This window comes from Paroedura picta, chromosome 2 (assembly GCF_049243985.1).
Source record: "Paroedura picta isolate Pp20150507F chromosome 2, Ppicta_v3.0, whole genome shotgun sequence".
NCBI lineage: Eukaryota > Metazoa > Chordata > Lepidosauria > Squamata > Gekkonidae > Paroedura > Paroedura picta.
Genome location: NC_135370.1, coordinates 142,866,736 through 142,880,841, shown reverse-complemented (window position 1 = coordinate 142,880,841; position 14,106 = coordinate 142,866,736). Strand labels below are relative to the sequence as shown.

Genomic DNA, 14,106 nt, shown 5'->3' with positions numbered 1-14,106 from the left:
CCCTAAAAAAACAACAAAAACACCTTGGGCTGCAAGACAAATACGAATACAGATCTGTATGGAGGAGCTTGTAAAAAAAACTGGAAGGTTAGCCCATGGCAACCCATTAAGGCCACTCAAAATAATATGAATAGCCCTACCTAAGCGAGCAGAGCTGTGAGCTAACCATCTGTGGATGACTTCGCCCCGCTGAAGAGAAGAAACCTTGAAGTAAGACCAATGTTTCAGCGCGCTGGTGGGTGCACACCCACAGGCGCAGAGCTCTGCGCCTGCATGTGTGCGCCCACTGGCGTCCTGACACCTGCACCTCCCCCCCCCCCCCCGTGGCACTGGCAGCGCCAGGAGAGACTGGCCGCTTCAAGCACCGAAGCACCCAACCCTAGTTATCAGGGTGTTGCACTAATTACTTGTAACACATGGGCTTCCAGACACTATTAGATCAGATAATGGGATGCAGTTTTCATCAGTAGAATTCCGTTCATTCTTAGCAAGCAGCTCTATTCATCACATTATGTCAGCTCCATTTCACCCATCAACTAACGGACAGGCAGAAGAATGGTACGCATGACAAGGAAGGCATTGGGGTGTATCATAGAAAGTGATTGTATTGCCACTTGGCAAATTTCTTGTTGAGTCAGTATATTATACTGTGCATAGCCACTGGTAGAAGTCCCGCTAAACTTCTTATGAATAGAAGGATTGTTGGGTCTTGTTGGGTCAGATGCATCCCGATTTGAGGAGGATAGTTCAGTCCAGTAGGAGCCAGCTAAAAAAGTTCCTTTGGATTTTGTTCAAAATTGCCCAGTTTATATGAGAAACTATGGAGTAAGTCCAAGCTGGGTCCCACCTGCCGTTGTACAAGTTACAGGGCCATTGTCATACAGGATGGAGACAGAACATGATTGGGTATGTTGTTGACTTGTGGATCAACTCAGAATATGGTTATCAGGTCCACTGACAGTCCTTGGATCCAGAGCTGAGGATCATATAAATGTAGCACTTCAATTTATTAATATGCATTATACTATTTTGAATTGATCCATTGTGTCCCGGTGCTGATGCCTTGGCCGCTTCTTCTATTATGCTCTTAGGTGAACTTGCTTTTTGTTTGTTTGTTTCTGCTAGAGAAGGGTGGCATAAAAATAAACAATCTCAGGACAGCTTGAAGATTTTCCTTCAGTTCCTGTATTTGAATCCTCTGTTTGCAGTTCTTCAGCCTATAGCTTAGCTCGTGATTCTGTTTTATTACTTTCCTTCCTTTGGGTAAATACACTTGTATTGCAAATGGTATTTTCCAGTGGTATTTTATTTCCTTCTCTTGTAGAATTTGTCTCTAAAAATCCTTTCCATTTCTTTAAGACACTTGTTAGTTGATCCTGAAAAGATCTGCATTTTTTTGCTACTTCTTTGCTTCTTTAGTATTATACCTCGTGTTTTCTAATGAGTGAGGCAAACCTGTATATTTTAAGGTAACATTATTGAATGCAATTCACTCTAAATATCGGGTCAGTGTTTGGAAAATCGCCTTATATCTTCAAATAATCTTAGCATTATTCCAAGAAATCTCTCTTCCAAGTTTAGTCTCCCAAAATTTTCTCATATGCCTCTAAAATGCAGATTATTTTATCTGCATTGTATTTACAATATTCAGTTCTTTGTTCTGCTTTCTCAATCTGCGATACTAGTCTTTCTAAATAAATATTTTCATTTTGTTCCTTAATACTTAAAATTTATTGGTTGGTCTGTTAGTTTTGGATTAATATCTGACAGCCCAGCTGATAATTCTTAATATGCTTCTTGAATGTACTTCTATGTTCTTCACTCAGATTCTTGAACATTTCTCTGGATACTCTGAATTTGATTCACTAATATTTGTGATAGCTTTCCCACCAATCTTTGTTTTTTTGGGGGGGTTTAGTCTTCCATCAGTTTCTACTATTTTCCTTTTCTCTTTTTGACATGTTCCAGTTTCCATTATTCTTTTTGTTCTTCTGTTTCTAAAAATGTATGCATTTTCCATATACTGTTTCCATATATTTTTTCTGTGCAGATACGGAAGTTTATGATTATCACATTTAATATTGTTAAAATATCCAAATATAGTGAATATCTGTTATAATAGGGAGAGATATTTTAAATATTTATATAAAATACTCATAATATTATCACATATATAAATTCTGAATAAGAGTAAAAGAAATAGAAAATGAAAAATTTAGCTTATTTCCTAAATGTCATTTTATAATTCTATTACCCGCAAAACATTTTATGTCTACTATTAAAGTATGAATTTAACAAGGGAGGTGGGGGAAGAGAGAGAGAATAAAAGAAAAGGGAAAAGGGAATTGTGAAGAGGTAAAGGGAGAGGAGGGGAGAAAAAAAAAGGAAAAGGAAAAAATAGGTATTATTAAAATTATATTTTAAAAGAAAGAAAAATATACATACACACACACATCAATGTATTTGATTTGTTGGCTCTTAAAAGCCTTCACCTAGAGAAGGCCAGGAAATAAAAAAGTGAAAGAGGGGCGGGGATTGGCCAGCAGCTGTATTTTTGCTTTCTGACAGGAGCGAGCACTCCTCCCCTCATTTCCTCTTTTGTCACCTTGAGGAGTCTCCCGCTTTTGCTGCCATATAGCGGGTGAGTGAGCTGAGGGCACAGAACCTCAGAAGAGTTGGCAGTATTGAAATGTCATACTGTTGGGAAAATGTCAGTGGTTCTTATACAATGTGATGCAGTGGTTAGAGTGCTGGACAGGATCAGGGAGACCCAGGTTTGAATCCCCACTCTGCCATCCAGTTTTACTGGGTGATTTTGGGCCAATGACACATTCTCACCTTAACTTGCTGTGAGGATAAAATGAAAGAAAGTAGAACAGTTCAAATTGCTTTGGGTCCCCATTGGGGAGAATGGTAGGTTATAAATAAAGTTGATAAATATCGAGCCAAATTTGCAACGGCATCTGGCTTGTACTGTTAGGATTTTGTTGCACTCATGGCTAACTTAGTTTTCTTTCGAGATTTAAATAGTACTAGTTCTTAAGAATAAAACCTGTGTCCCCATATAGAACATGAGTTTGGGACCAGGGTCGGATTTACATGAAAAGAGGCCCTAGGCTATTCCACTTATGTGGCCCTTTCACCTCCCATTTTTAAGTTTGTAAATTACATGAGAGATAATAAAATACATCATTACTCTGATATATATCAATATGTTAAATGAAACATGTTGTGATTGGTACTAACCTTTATTTTGAGGCCCTAGGCTGAAGCCTAGTTAGCCTATAGGAAAATCCGGCCCTGTTTGGGACACAGGCAGTTGTCTGTGTTTTAGGTTAGAAGGAAGGATGGAGAGTCAATGTTTTTCTCTTGTGGCCCTTCCTTGCTCACCAAGGAAATTGCTGATCACTACTGTAGGATGATAGGTGAATTTCCTCCATGCCAGGCTGGATTCTGGAGATTTTTGGTGGGGAAATCATTTGGGCATGTAATTGGGGTCACTGTGGGTGGGCAGGTAGTTGTGACTTCCTGCGTTGTGCAGTAGGTTGGACTAGATGACCCTGGAGTAGGGTTCGGTGCTTTGGCGTCTGAAATGGCTGATTGTGCCTGAAGCAGCCAGCAGTAGCCAGTTTGGTGTAGTGGTTAGGAGTGCGGACTTCTAATCTGGCATGCTAGGTTCGATTCTGTGCTCCCCCACATGCAGCCAGCTGGGTGACCTTGGGCTTGCCATGGCACTGATAAAACTGTTCTGACCGGGCAGTGATATCAACGCTCTCTCAGTCTCACCTACCCCACAGGGTGTCTGTTGTGGGGAGAGGAATGGGAAGGCGACTGTAAGCCGCTTTGAGCCTCCTTCGGGTAGGGAAAAGCGGCATATAAGAACCAACTCTTCTTCTTCTTCTTCAGTATGGGAGGGGGGAGGGGAGGCACGGGTGCTGGCAGGCACACACACGCAGGTGCAGAGCTCTGCGCTTGTGTGTGTGTATGTGCCGACCAGCGCACCAGCATCCACGCTTTCCCCCCCCCCCCATCATGCCATAACACTGGATTCTTTGAGCACAAGCAGCCACTTCAGACGTCGAAGCGCCCAACTCTGGTCTGGAGATCTCTTCCAACTCTATGGTTGGAACTCTAATTCTTATATTGCAACAATATTATTATATATATATATATTATTCCATATATATATATATATGGAAGTTTACAAAATACCTTTTGTTCCTTCTAGTCCAAGAGTTCATAGCAATTATAAGCCCACCTTTTTGAGACAAAGCAAGTGAGGAGCCTGTGAGAGCAGTCAGAAGAGTTGAGAGACTGTCACCAGATTATTATTTACAACTCTGCACCAGTGCTTACAATGTCAGTGTGGTGTAGTGGTTAGAGCGGTGGCCTCTGATCTGGAGAACAGGATTTGATTCCCCACTTCTCCACATGCAGCCAGCTGGGTGACCTTGGGTCTGTCACAGTTGTCTTAGAGCTCTCCCAGCCTCACTTACCTAACAGTGTCAGCTATGGGAAGAGGAAGGGAAAGCAATTGTAAGCCATTTTGAGACTCTTTTGAGTAATGAAAAGTAGTAGTGAAAAGTTCTGTTCAGCTCATTGTAAATCCATAGTCTTCCTCTATTAAATCATGATTCTGAGCCCTGTTTCCACACAAGAATCCCGTAGCCAGCTCCCATTGAGCAAAGTTTCATGCATTCTTACTATTTCATACCCTTTTTCTGTATTATCGTATTTAATGGTTGATTTCTAGATGAAGGTCATGCATCTAGTTTGTCCTTTTGAACCAGAAATAATGACATTGCAAACACAGTTCCTGTGTTTCCTTCCTCTGCCATTTTATTTTAAAGCAAAAACAGGCTGAATGAACAGAATAGAGCCAGATATTATCTCAGAGGGTCAGAATACCCTCCCATTCAACTATTTGCACGATTTCCCAATTCATGAGTTAGTTTGTCCCCACAGGGGAAGGGAGTATTTACTTATAGGAATTTTTCTGAAGATGCAAACTAGCACACAGTTGAATGAAATCATAGAAAAAATGTGTTGCTTAGAAAATAAATCAAATACCATCAATTCCTTATACATGTTACAACAGCTATTTTGGAAATATTTTCTAAGTTGCAGCCCAGTTTGTGCTAGCTAGTAGCATTCTTTCCTTTTAGCAGGCTCACTCCTAAGTAAGTGGGTGTAGAATTTCAGATACAGTTTTATAAAAGAGTTTCTTGCTGGGTCATTCATACTAGCATGTACACAAAAATATTCTTATTTTCAAAATATCTGTCAATTATATTCTAATCAGGTGTCTGATTTGTAGTGTAACCTTTATTGAATTAAGGGTGCTTAAATTTATTTTAAATTATGAATGCTGTACCTAAGGATATTTCATATAATACCTACTGTTTTCAGTGGAGCTTCCATGTAACATGTTCTGATATGGCTTGAATTCCCACCACTATAGTTTTTGGCAGACCAACTATCCTGCCGTTGTTTTCCCCCCAAAATACTAATGGAGTTCAGTAATCCCAATGGGATTGCAGGATTTGTAGACTTTGAATTTATGCTCTTTTAAAAATAAAAGAATGAAAAACAAAAAGAAGTTTTATGGGTATGCCAAAACTGTCTTGACTTGCATCTTATCTTATATATATATATATATATTTAATAATCTTAATAGGCTTATCCTTTACATTGTGTTGTATCTTGGTCTTTTTCTACAGCTACTATATTTTACTGCATGTAGAATAAAGTGGAGGAGAATGCATGGTGACTTTATGGACAAAATGGTGCCTACACTTAATTTAGTTTGCACTTTTATGAATGATATTGCATGAACTATATTTATTTGCTTGTTCAAAGCTGGCTGGATAATTTTAAATATTGTCTTACTAAAGATGCAGTAATTTCATGCACTAAAGTCAATCCATTAATTCCTTTATATCTGTGAATAGAAAGTAATGAAAACATTTTCATTGTTGACAAATTATCTTAATGAAAGGGTATGAAAAAGATATGACCAAAATTTGAAGTGTTTTACAAAACAGTAACTGAAACTGCACCTTTAAAAATGCTGAAATGTAATTGAATAACACTTTTCATTTTAATGATTAACCTGTAGCACTCACAGCAGCTTGCATTGCCAATTGCTGATTATTTTTCTTTCAATAATATGCTGCATGTAGACAAAGATGACCTGTCCCCAACTGCTGAGGTTTGGGATGTAGACCAGGGACTAATAAGTAAACTGAAGGAACAATACAAGAAGGAACGAAAGGGGAAGAAAGGGGTGAAGAGTAAGTGCAGATTCTAAATCTTGACACAACTCTGAATCCATGTGGAAGACAGTTGTTTTTAAAAACATGTTCTTGTTTTTCCATTTTAACACTCTGGAGGCTTGGGGGCAACTAACTTTAACTTTCCATTGATACATTGGCAAATCAAAATTTGATCTGTAGTTGAATTTTAAATTTGGACCTTGCAGGTGGCAGCAGGAGGTAAAGAACAAATTATGTTGCTTCACTATCACCTAGGAATATATTATAAAAATGACGAAGACTTAAAATCTGAGCTAAATACTAATGAATAGTATTTTCTGACTTTGATCAACTTTGCCAAATATTAGTAAGTAAAATTGTTGTTGTTGTTTTTAAAAAAAGCTCTGATCATAAATGCCAAAGATATCAACGGGGGGAGGGGGGGCACAAACTATGGGCTGGCTTACTAACGATTGACTTGTAGTTAGCACTAAATTCTCATCTCCCCAAGTGCTATGAGCATGGCAGAGCACTAGGGAAGGGAGGACCTGAGCCTTGTTTCACTCCTTGCTACTAGTGTCTTATACAAATTTCCAGTACCAACTGAAACAAGACCCAGTCTGATCTCGGGTCTTCTGACACTTGCAAAGGGCATGGGGAGTGCCAAGTATTTATCATATGGATGATCACGCAGGAAATAACAGGTTTTGTTTGGCTGTTTCTGGAAGGCAGAAGCAGTGCTTTTCTCTCATGTAGGGGTTGTACACAGCCACTGTGAACAGAGAGTCTTTTTCTGCTGTATTCTGTGAAATTCCTGCAGAACATAGGGTAGCAAGACAGACAGTAGCCCTTATGACTACTTTTGTGGAGCCATAATTTGACTTGAAGCCTAGTTTTTAAGCTTAATTTTGATTTACGCATTTGAATTTTTAATTACATGCTTGATTTACATTGCTTAATATGCAGTCATCTTTTAAACTGTTTTTCTCTCTTGTACAATATCATTCTCATTTCATAGGGCTAGCAGGAAGATATTTGCTTAATGTTTAGTGAAATTAATTTTCAGTGAAAATTAATGAAGTAACATGCCAGATGAAATTGCTGTTGCTACTCAGTGATACCTTCTGTTCTTGATTGTCTTTATTCTTTGTGGTATTCATTTTGGCCTTTGAATGGTCATTATAGGGTTCTCTCCCCATTAAAAAATAAATTTAGGCTCACACTAGACATTGCACAGTAGGGGTGCATGATAGTGTCTAGCAATTAGAGACTCATAACATGACAGTCATGCTCAGTATTTCTTCACTTCCACAACCAGCAGCCTGTGAAATGGACCAAAGTCAGGGAAGAATGGTAACATTGTATCATATTTCATCTCATGTTTCACTTAAAGTTTATACAGGGTGGTTGTTTTCAAAGAACTCACAATGCAATTCTGTGCAGAGCTTGTCCAGTCTAAATTAATTCATTCAATGACCTTGAACTGAAGAAATTCCATGTTGGATTGCACTGGTAGTCTTGGTTCAGATAACAATGTGTGAAAGAGTTTCAGGGATTATGCACCAGACCTAGTCTGAGAGGTGTGTCAGGGGCAAAGATTAAAGGCATTATGGACTGGATGCTAAAACTGATCAAACCTATGCATTATTACCTATATATGTGATATGTGATGGTCCATGTGGGAATGAACAACATTTATTTATTTATTCATTTATTACAGGGGTCAGGGCGGTTCACATGAAACATAAAGTCACTATACATCAAACTCAGTTTTTTATATCGAATCAAAATAACAGCAATGGTAATGATAATAATAAGAGAATAACAATTTAACAGAATAATAATCAAACAGGTCCATGGTTGTTCAAGTCAGTGCATGGGTTCCTGGAAGGAAGGTTCCAGTGTCCAGTGGATATTGTTGGTTCCAGTTGACCTGAACCAAATGCATGGTGGAGGAGCTCCCTTTTGCAGGCCGTATTTTAGTTCCATTAGGGCCCTGATTGCTTTTGGGGGCTCGTTCTACCAGGTGGGAGCCAGGACAGAGAAGGCTCTAACCCTGGTTGAGGTCAAGCAGGCTTCCTTGGGACCAGGGATCACTAGCCAGTTTGAAGTGATGGAGCGCAAAGCTCTTTGAGGGGTGTAGGCAGAAAGGCAGTCCCCCAGGTACTCTGGGCCCTTTAGTAGACATTACAGAGACTTGGTGGAATGATTCCCATGACTGGAATGCAATAGTGGATGAATATGAGTTGGTGGATGGGGTGAAGGATCTGGGGACCCTAGGTGGAAGTAACCATGTCCTCCTAGAACTCTTTGAGATGGGGGGAGGGAAGTTCGGAGCCAGATGTGCATGTTAGACTTTAATAAGTCAGACTTTAATAAACTCAGGAATGATGAGAGTCATCTGTGGACAAGTATACTGGAAGAAAAAGGAGTAAGTGATAGGTGGGCTCTCCCTAAACAAGAACTATTGCAAGCTCAAGCCCTAACTATTCCAACAAGTTGGAAACATGGTAGGGGATCCAAGAAACCAATTTGGATGAAGAAAGCATTTCAGGGGGAGCTAATGAAGAAAAAGGAAATGTTGAAGAAATGGAGGGAAGGACAGACTTCTAAAGAAGAGTATCTGAAGGTTACTAGGTGCTGTAGGTCAGCCATTAGAGGCCAAAGCTGGGAGATAGCTGAGACTGGCTAGGGAAGCCCATTATAACAAGAAAAGCTTCTTCAGGTATGCGAGGAGCAAATGTAAGATAAATGAGGCAGTAGGCCTTCTGTTGGCTGAAACAGAGAAACTCTGACAAAAGGCAGAGAGAAAGCAGAAAGGATCTGCCTGTTCTCCCCCCCCCCCCAAGAAGAATATGGACACATCTAGGGATGGTAGTAGGCAAGGTATGGTGTCTGGGTGGTGGTTGACACGTATAGAGAGATTGTCGAGGCAGCTGGCTGCACTGGATGAGTTCAAATCCTTTGGATCAGATGGTGTGCACCCAAGAGTGCTCAAAGAACTTTCTGGAGAGCTTGCAGAACCCTATCTATCATCTTTAGGAACTGGAGAGGTCACAGAAGACGAGTAGAGCGAATTTTATCCCAGTCTTCAAAAAAGCGAAGAAAGATGACTCAGGAAACTATTGACTAATGAGTCAGACTTCTGTTACAGGGGAGATAATGGAGCAGATATTAAAGGGGGTGATTGCAAACATCTGAAGGACAACTTGGTGATCTGAGGAAATAAGCACGATTTATCTCCCAAGAATGGTATCGGATAGGTATCGGGGGGAAAATTTTTCACAGAGTAGTTCAGCAGTGGAATAGGCTTCCTAAGGAGGTGGCAGCAGCTGACAGATATTTATCATGGATGCTTTAGGCTAATCCTGCATTGAGCAGAATGTTGGATTAGATGACCTGTATGGCCCTTCCAACTCTAAGATTCTATTTAGAAACTTAAATTGCTGCTCACTAGGAATACCTTAATCCAGGGGCAGTCAACCTGTGGTCCTCCAGATGTTCATGGACTACAATTCCCATGAGCCCCTGCCAGCAAACACTGGCAGGGGCTCATGGGAATTGTAGTCCATGAACATCTGGAGGACCACAGGTTGACTACCCCTGCCTTAATCTATGGTTTGCATTCTCTTCCCTGACTTAGCATCCTACTTCATTCACATGTAATGGAGACAAAGTAAACTTAAAACTGCAGTCTTAGCAAAAGGAGTGTAATTTACCATCCCTGCTGTACTCAACCCATTCATCTCTTTCCATGCTGTTTGATAACTGTTTCCACAATTATGTTTATACATGCGGTTTTTTGACTGAAAGCCAAAACTGCCAGCTGCCAGAACTCTTCTGGCTCTGTAACTGGATGGTCACAGTTCTAGTTTTAATACAACATACACTACTAGCAGAGGTTTACATTAATTCTTGCATTTAAGATCTGCAGGATATTGTATTATAGTTCTGTTTTGATTTTTCAGCTATGAGGATAAGTTTGTGGTTGACTCTTATCCCCCTGTCCCAACCTCAACATAATAGCACTTAGAAGAATTGTATTTTCCCTGTTCTGTACTGCCTGATGTTTTCTCATTGTAGGTTTGAATAAATAGAACCTGGTTATCTGGAATAGTTCCTAAAATGCACAACTATGACAGAAGCTTTAATATTTGGTAGGACTGATAACTAGTTGTGCATAAATGTGGCTAATTTTAAAGTATGTGTTTTATTAAACAAAGGAATAATTTCTTATTTATACTTCAAATAAAGAGCGTAGTGCTCCCCTCCCTGAAGTCAAGTTTCAAAACAGCAGTGTATGAGTAGTGCAGAGATGTTCCTTGTTTACAATCCCAGTAGTAGTGTGGCTCCAGAGAGTCTGAAGGAACCTGAAGCAATTGTAGTGCTAAAGCTTAATAGCCAGTATCCATCCAAACAGTGGGGTTTTTGGAGCAGGAACAGGTCTTCCTCTTTCCCAGTGGTAAATCCAGCATTTATTGGTGGTTGTAGTTTTGGGCCCTGACCATAAGCCTACTTCTAAAATTTATCTCCAGCTTTACTAATATAAGAATTACCATGTCTTTGTCTTACAGCTGGAGAGTTTAGTTAGTGCCACACATAGATCTGACTTACATAAATTGAAAAACAGCTACAATATTACATCAGCCAAAAAAAAAAAACCTCCCAAACCTGTATAAGGTCTGGGCCTTCTTCCTGTATGTAAACAGGCATACAGTGTGATGATCTTAAACTTGGGGTAACATGTTCAAAATGACTATTCCCCTTCAACAGTAACTGCTATGTATGTGCTATGTGCTACCTGCTATCTACATGCAGAGTCTGAATTACTGTATTACTGTAACATAGATCAGTGAATTTGAAAATGGAGGCTTTACATGCCATATGAAGCTGGTAAGGGGTACTTTTTGCCAGTCGATTCACTTTCTTTTCCAATAGAAGGGCTGAATTGGACAAATCCCAAACTCTTGAGTCTGTTAACATTAAGTCAAAGTTGGATACCACAACTTCCTCCAGCATTTCATTTTCTCCAACCAGCATCATTTCCATTTTAGCAAGATCAAGCTAAGCATATTCTTCCTTCATTTGCTTCTCTCAGCCTAAGTTTTGTACAAGGTAGAATTCTAATGCAAGTAGTCTGCATGAATTGCCTCTATTACGATGGCATCTTATCTTAAGACTGGCATATCTTCCTGATAATGTTGTTATAAGTTCTGGCCTGAGGAAAAGCACCATGAAATTTAAAACGTATATGTTACACTGAACACTTCAACCCCAAACATACCAAATGTCCTCTATTCTACCATTTTGCCGTGGTGGGATTTTGTACATCTGATCAGTTGAGAGGCTTGAATCATCCAGAGCATTTTTATTAACTGAAGGATTTCTGCCTACAGAGCATGACTCTCACCTTCCTCCCAGACCAGCCTAGAAGGCCTTTAAGGTGTAATTTGGGGCTCCATCAGGATGGGAGGAGATGAGGAAGACATGCTCGGCAGGTAAAAATTCTTCGGAGTACTTCCATAGTGGATCCAAGTTGAAGTCTGATTTGATCCTTTTGAGGAAGTACAATTGGCTTTAACGAAGGGTGCTCAAACAGAGTTCAGCAAGTGTTCAATCTGTATAGATCATGCATGTTTTCTTGACTACAGGTAGCAGTACCTTGGGGGAAAGGGGGACTGTGCCAGTAAACAGAAGTTATAAGTCTTATAATAGCAAGGTAGTGACATTATGGTGTTACAAGCTTTTCTAGTTGTTTTGTAGTGAAAAGTGTGGTTGAGAATTAGTTCATTGGGAGAGATACTGCTTCCTATGATGTGTAAAGAGTATTTCTTCACCAAAGAAGGAAGAGCGTCTGCTTAACAGTTTAAGTTCTGTTTCCTGTATTTTAATTAGCTATATGGGAATTAGGGCATCATTTATATTCATAGCATTTTATGATTTAATAGAATTGTTACTATAAATGTAGTGTAAATCTCTAAAAAGATAGACCTGCAGCTATTATACTAATTTCAAGGCCACCTTCCAAATAGGAAAAAAAATTGTGACTAGTAAAAATTTGTTTAGTACGTGTAAAGATTAATATTTTTAAGTTGACTCATCATTTAAAAAATGAAAAAGGAAGTTAAACAGTTTGTTGCCTCTTAGCCACCAATTTTTATTTTTGTCATCTCTTTTAGTAAACAAACTTTATACTTTCTCAGCAGTGGTAACTTGTAATATAAGTACTGGATTTTTTTTGGGGGGGGGGGGCTTGCAAATACATTGCTTGTGTGCACTCGTTCAGAGATTATTTTCTTGAAGTTCAAACACTAAAGCGTCCTGTCCTCTCCTTTAAGCAGAGCACAACGAGATTACACTAAAACAACTCAAGTTTCAATTTTTTAAAACTTGAAGATTCATTTTCCCACACAGCATTATGCATCCATATGTGTTTTTGCTGAAGCCTGTGTCTTTAACAAGATCACATTAAAATAAGATTATTTATTGATGAACTGGGCATATAAGTGGCTATCAGGTCATGCGGTAGCAATTAAATGAACCTTTGCTGCTGACATTAATTTACAGGGGTCAACAGGACAAAACTGCACGACATGATAGCTGATCTGGGCGATGATGAGCTACCCCACATCCCTTCAGGAGTCATTAATCAATCTAGGTCACCCTCTTCTAGAATGACTGATCATGAAGGTGCAAGAGCAGAGGAAGGTACAATAAGTTCACCTACTTACTTGTTTTTAGAAGGTTTGATTTTAAAACCACACCCTTGCATAGTCCCTAGTGTTGCTTGCTTCTTGGTTCTGTAAAAGACTACCACCGCTTTCTGTTCTGCGACTTCTGGGTTGGATCCAGCACAGCATCTCTGAGGGTCCAAAGACTTTTGTTGATGAGACATTACCTTTGCAACTTCCCCTTCCTACGAAACCTAAAATTCCCCGAGAAACAGTACTTCAAGGTGTTATTGGAAGGGGAGTTAAGAAATGGAAAAATATACTATGCTGGATCCAACCATCCTTCTATTTTATCAGAGAATCACTGTTCAGACGATCTTGTTAAAATAAAATTTGTATGTGGAAATATGCAACAATATATTCTTAGTAGCAAAGGGATTATTAAAAGGGCAGCTGCTGTTAAACAATAACCTTCTCTGTAATTTTTCAAAATATTACTGCGTTGTGAGTACCTTATCAAAATCTGGCTACAGCAGAACTGTGCTATATCTTGCTTACCATATGAATCTCATTCGGATTCCATTCCTGCAAATCCATGTGAAGCATAGTCATACCCTAAACAGAGCTTTGTCTTGAAAATAAGGCATCTGTTTCCTAGAATTTACAGGGTGACCATGCAAACTTTAAAATGCTTAAGTGGCAAGCCATTGAGTTGAAATTGAATTATTGTGAGGAAATGTACCATTAGTCTGCGCTAATACATTTTTAAAAATCTTTGCCCAGTATCCTTTACTGTTCTGGGGAAAGAGTAGTATTGGGAAACCTGATGGACCCCAAGCGTTGCTTTGTGGAAGTGATAGAATATCATAGGAGTTTCTCTCTTAACTTCTGAATGTGCACATCCCTCTGCCCTTAAACCATTGTCTATGCTGATTTTTCCACATGCCTTTATTAGGAGATTGGCCAAGGGTGGTGGGGATTCTTTTTATGAAACGGAAAGCCTCAGTGCTACTAAACAGGTCTGCTTATAATTGATCAAGGGAATGGATGTGTGGCCTTGTTCTCTCACCAAAGCACATCTCCTGTTGACATTTTCTCTAATTCTTTGGCAAGTTGCATAATGTGGAAAATTGTAGCATGCTGTCCTCACCTTCACTATGCTTTCCTTTTCCCTTCTAGTT

The 14,106-nt window shown here is 39.4% G+C and overlaps 1 protein-coding gene across 4 annotated transcripts in view; it reads left to right on the top strand.

Moving 5' to 3' along the window:
* The window catches only part of STRN3 (striatin 3), a 62,232-nt gene that overhangs the window by 33,278 nt on the left and 14,848 nt on the right, over positions 1–14,106 (top strand). For 2 of the 4 annotated variants that reach the window (XM_077323020.1, XM_077323024.1), the window contains exons 8-9: positions 6,183–6,293; positions 12,822–12,962. The exons of 1 other annotated variant lie outside the window; for it this stretch is intronic. In XM_077323020.1, the coding sequence (XP_077179135.1) occupies positions 6,183–6,293; positions 12,822–12,962 (252 nt within the window). The remainder of the gene's footprint in view (positions 1–6,182; positions 6,294–12,821; positions 12,963–14,106) is intronic. One more of the 4 variants, XM_077323022.1, reaches the window with a different exon arrangement.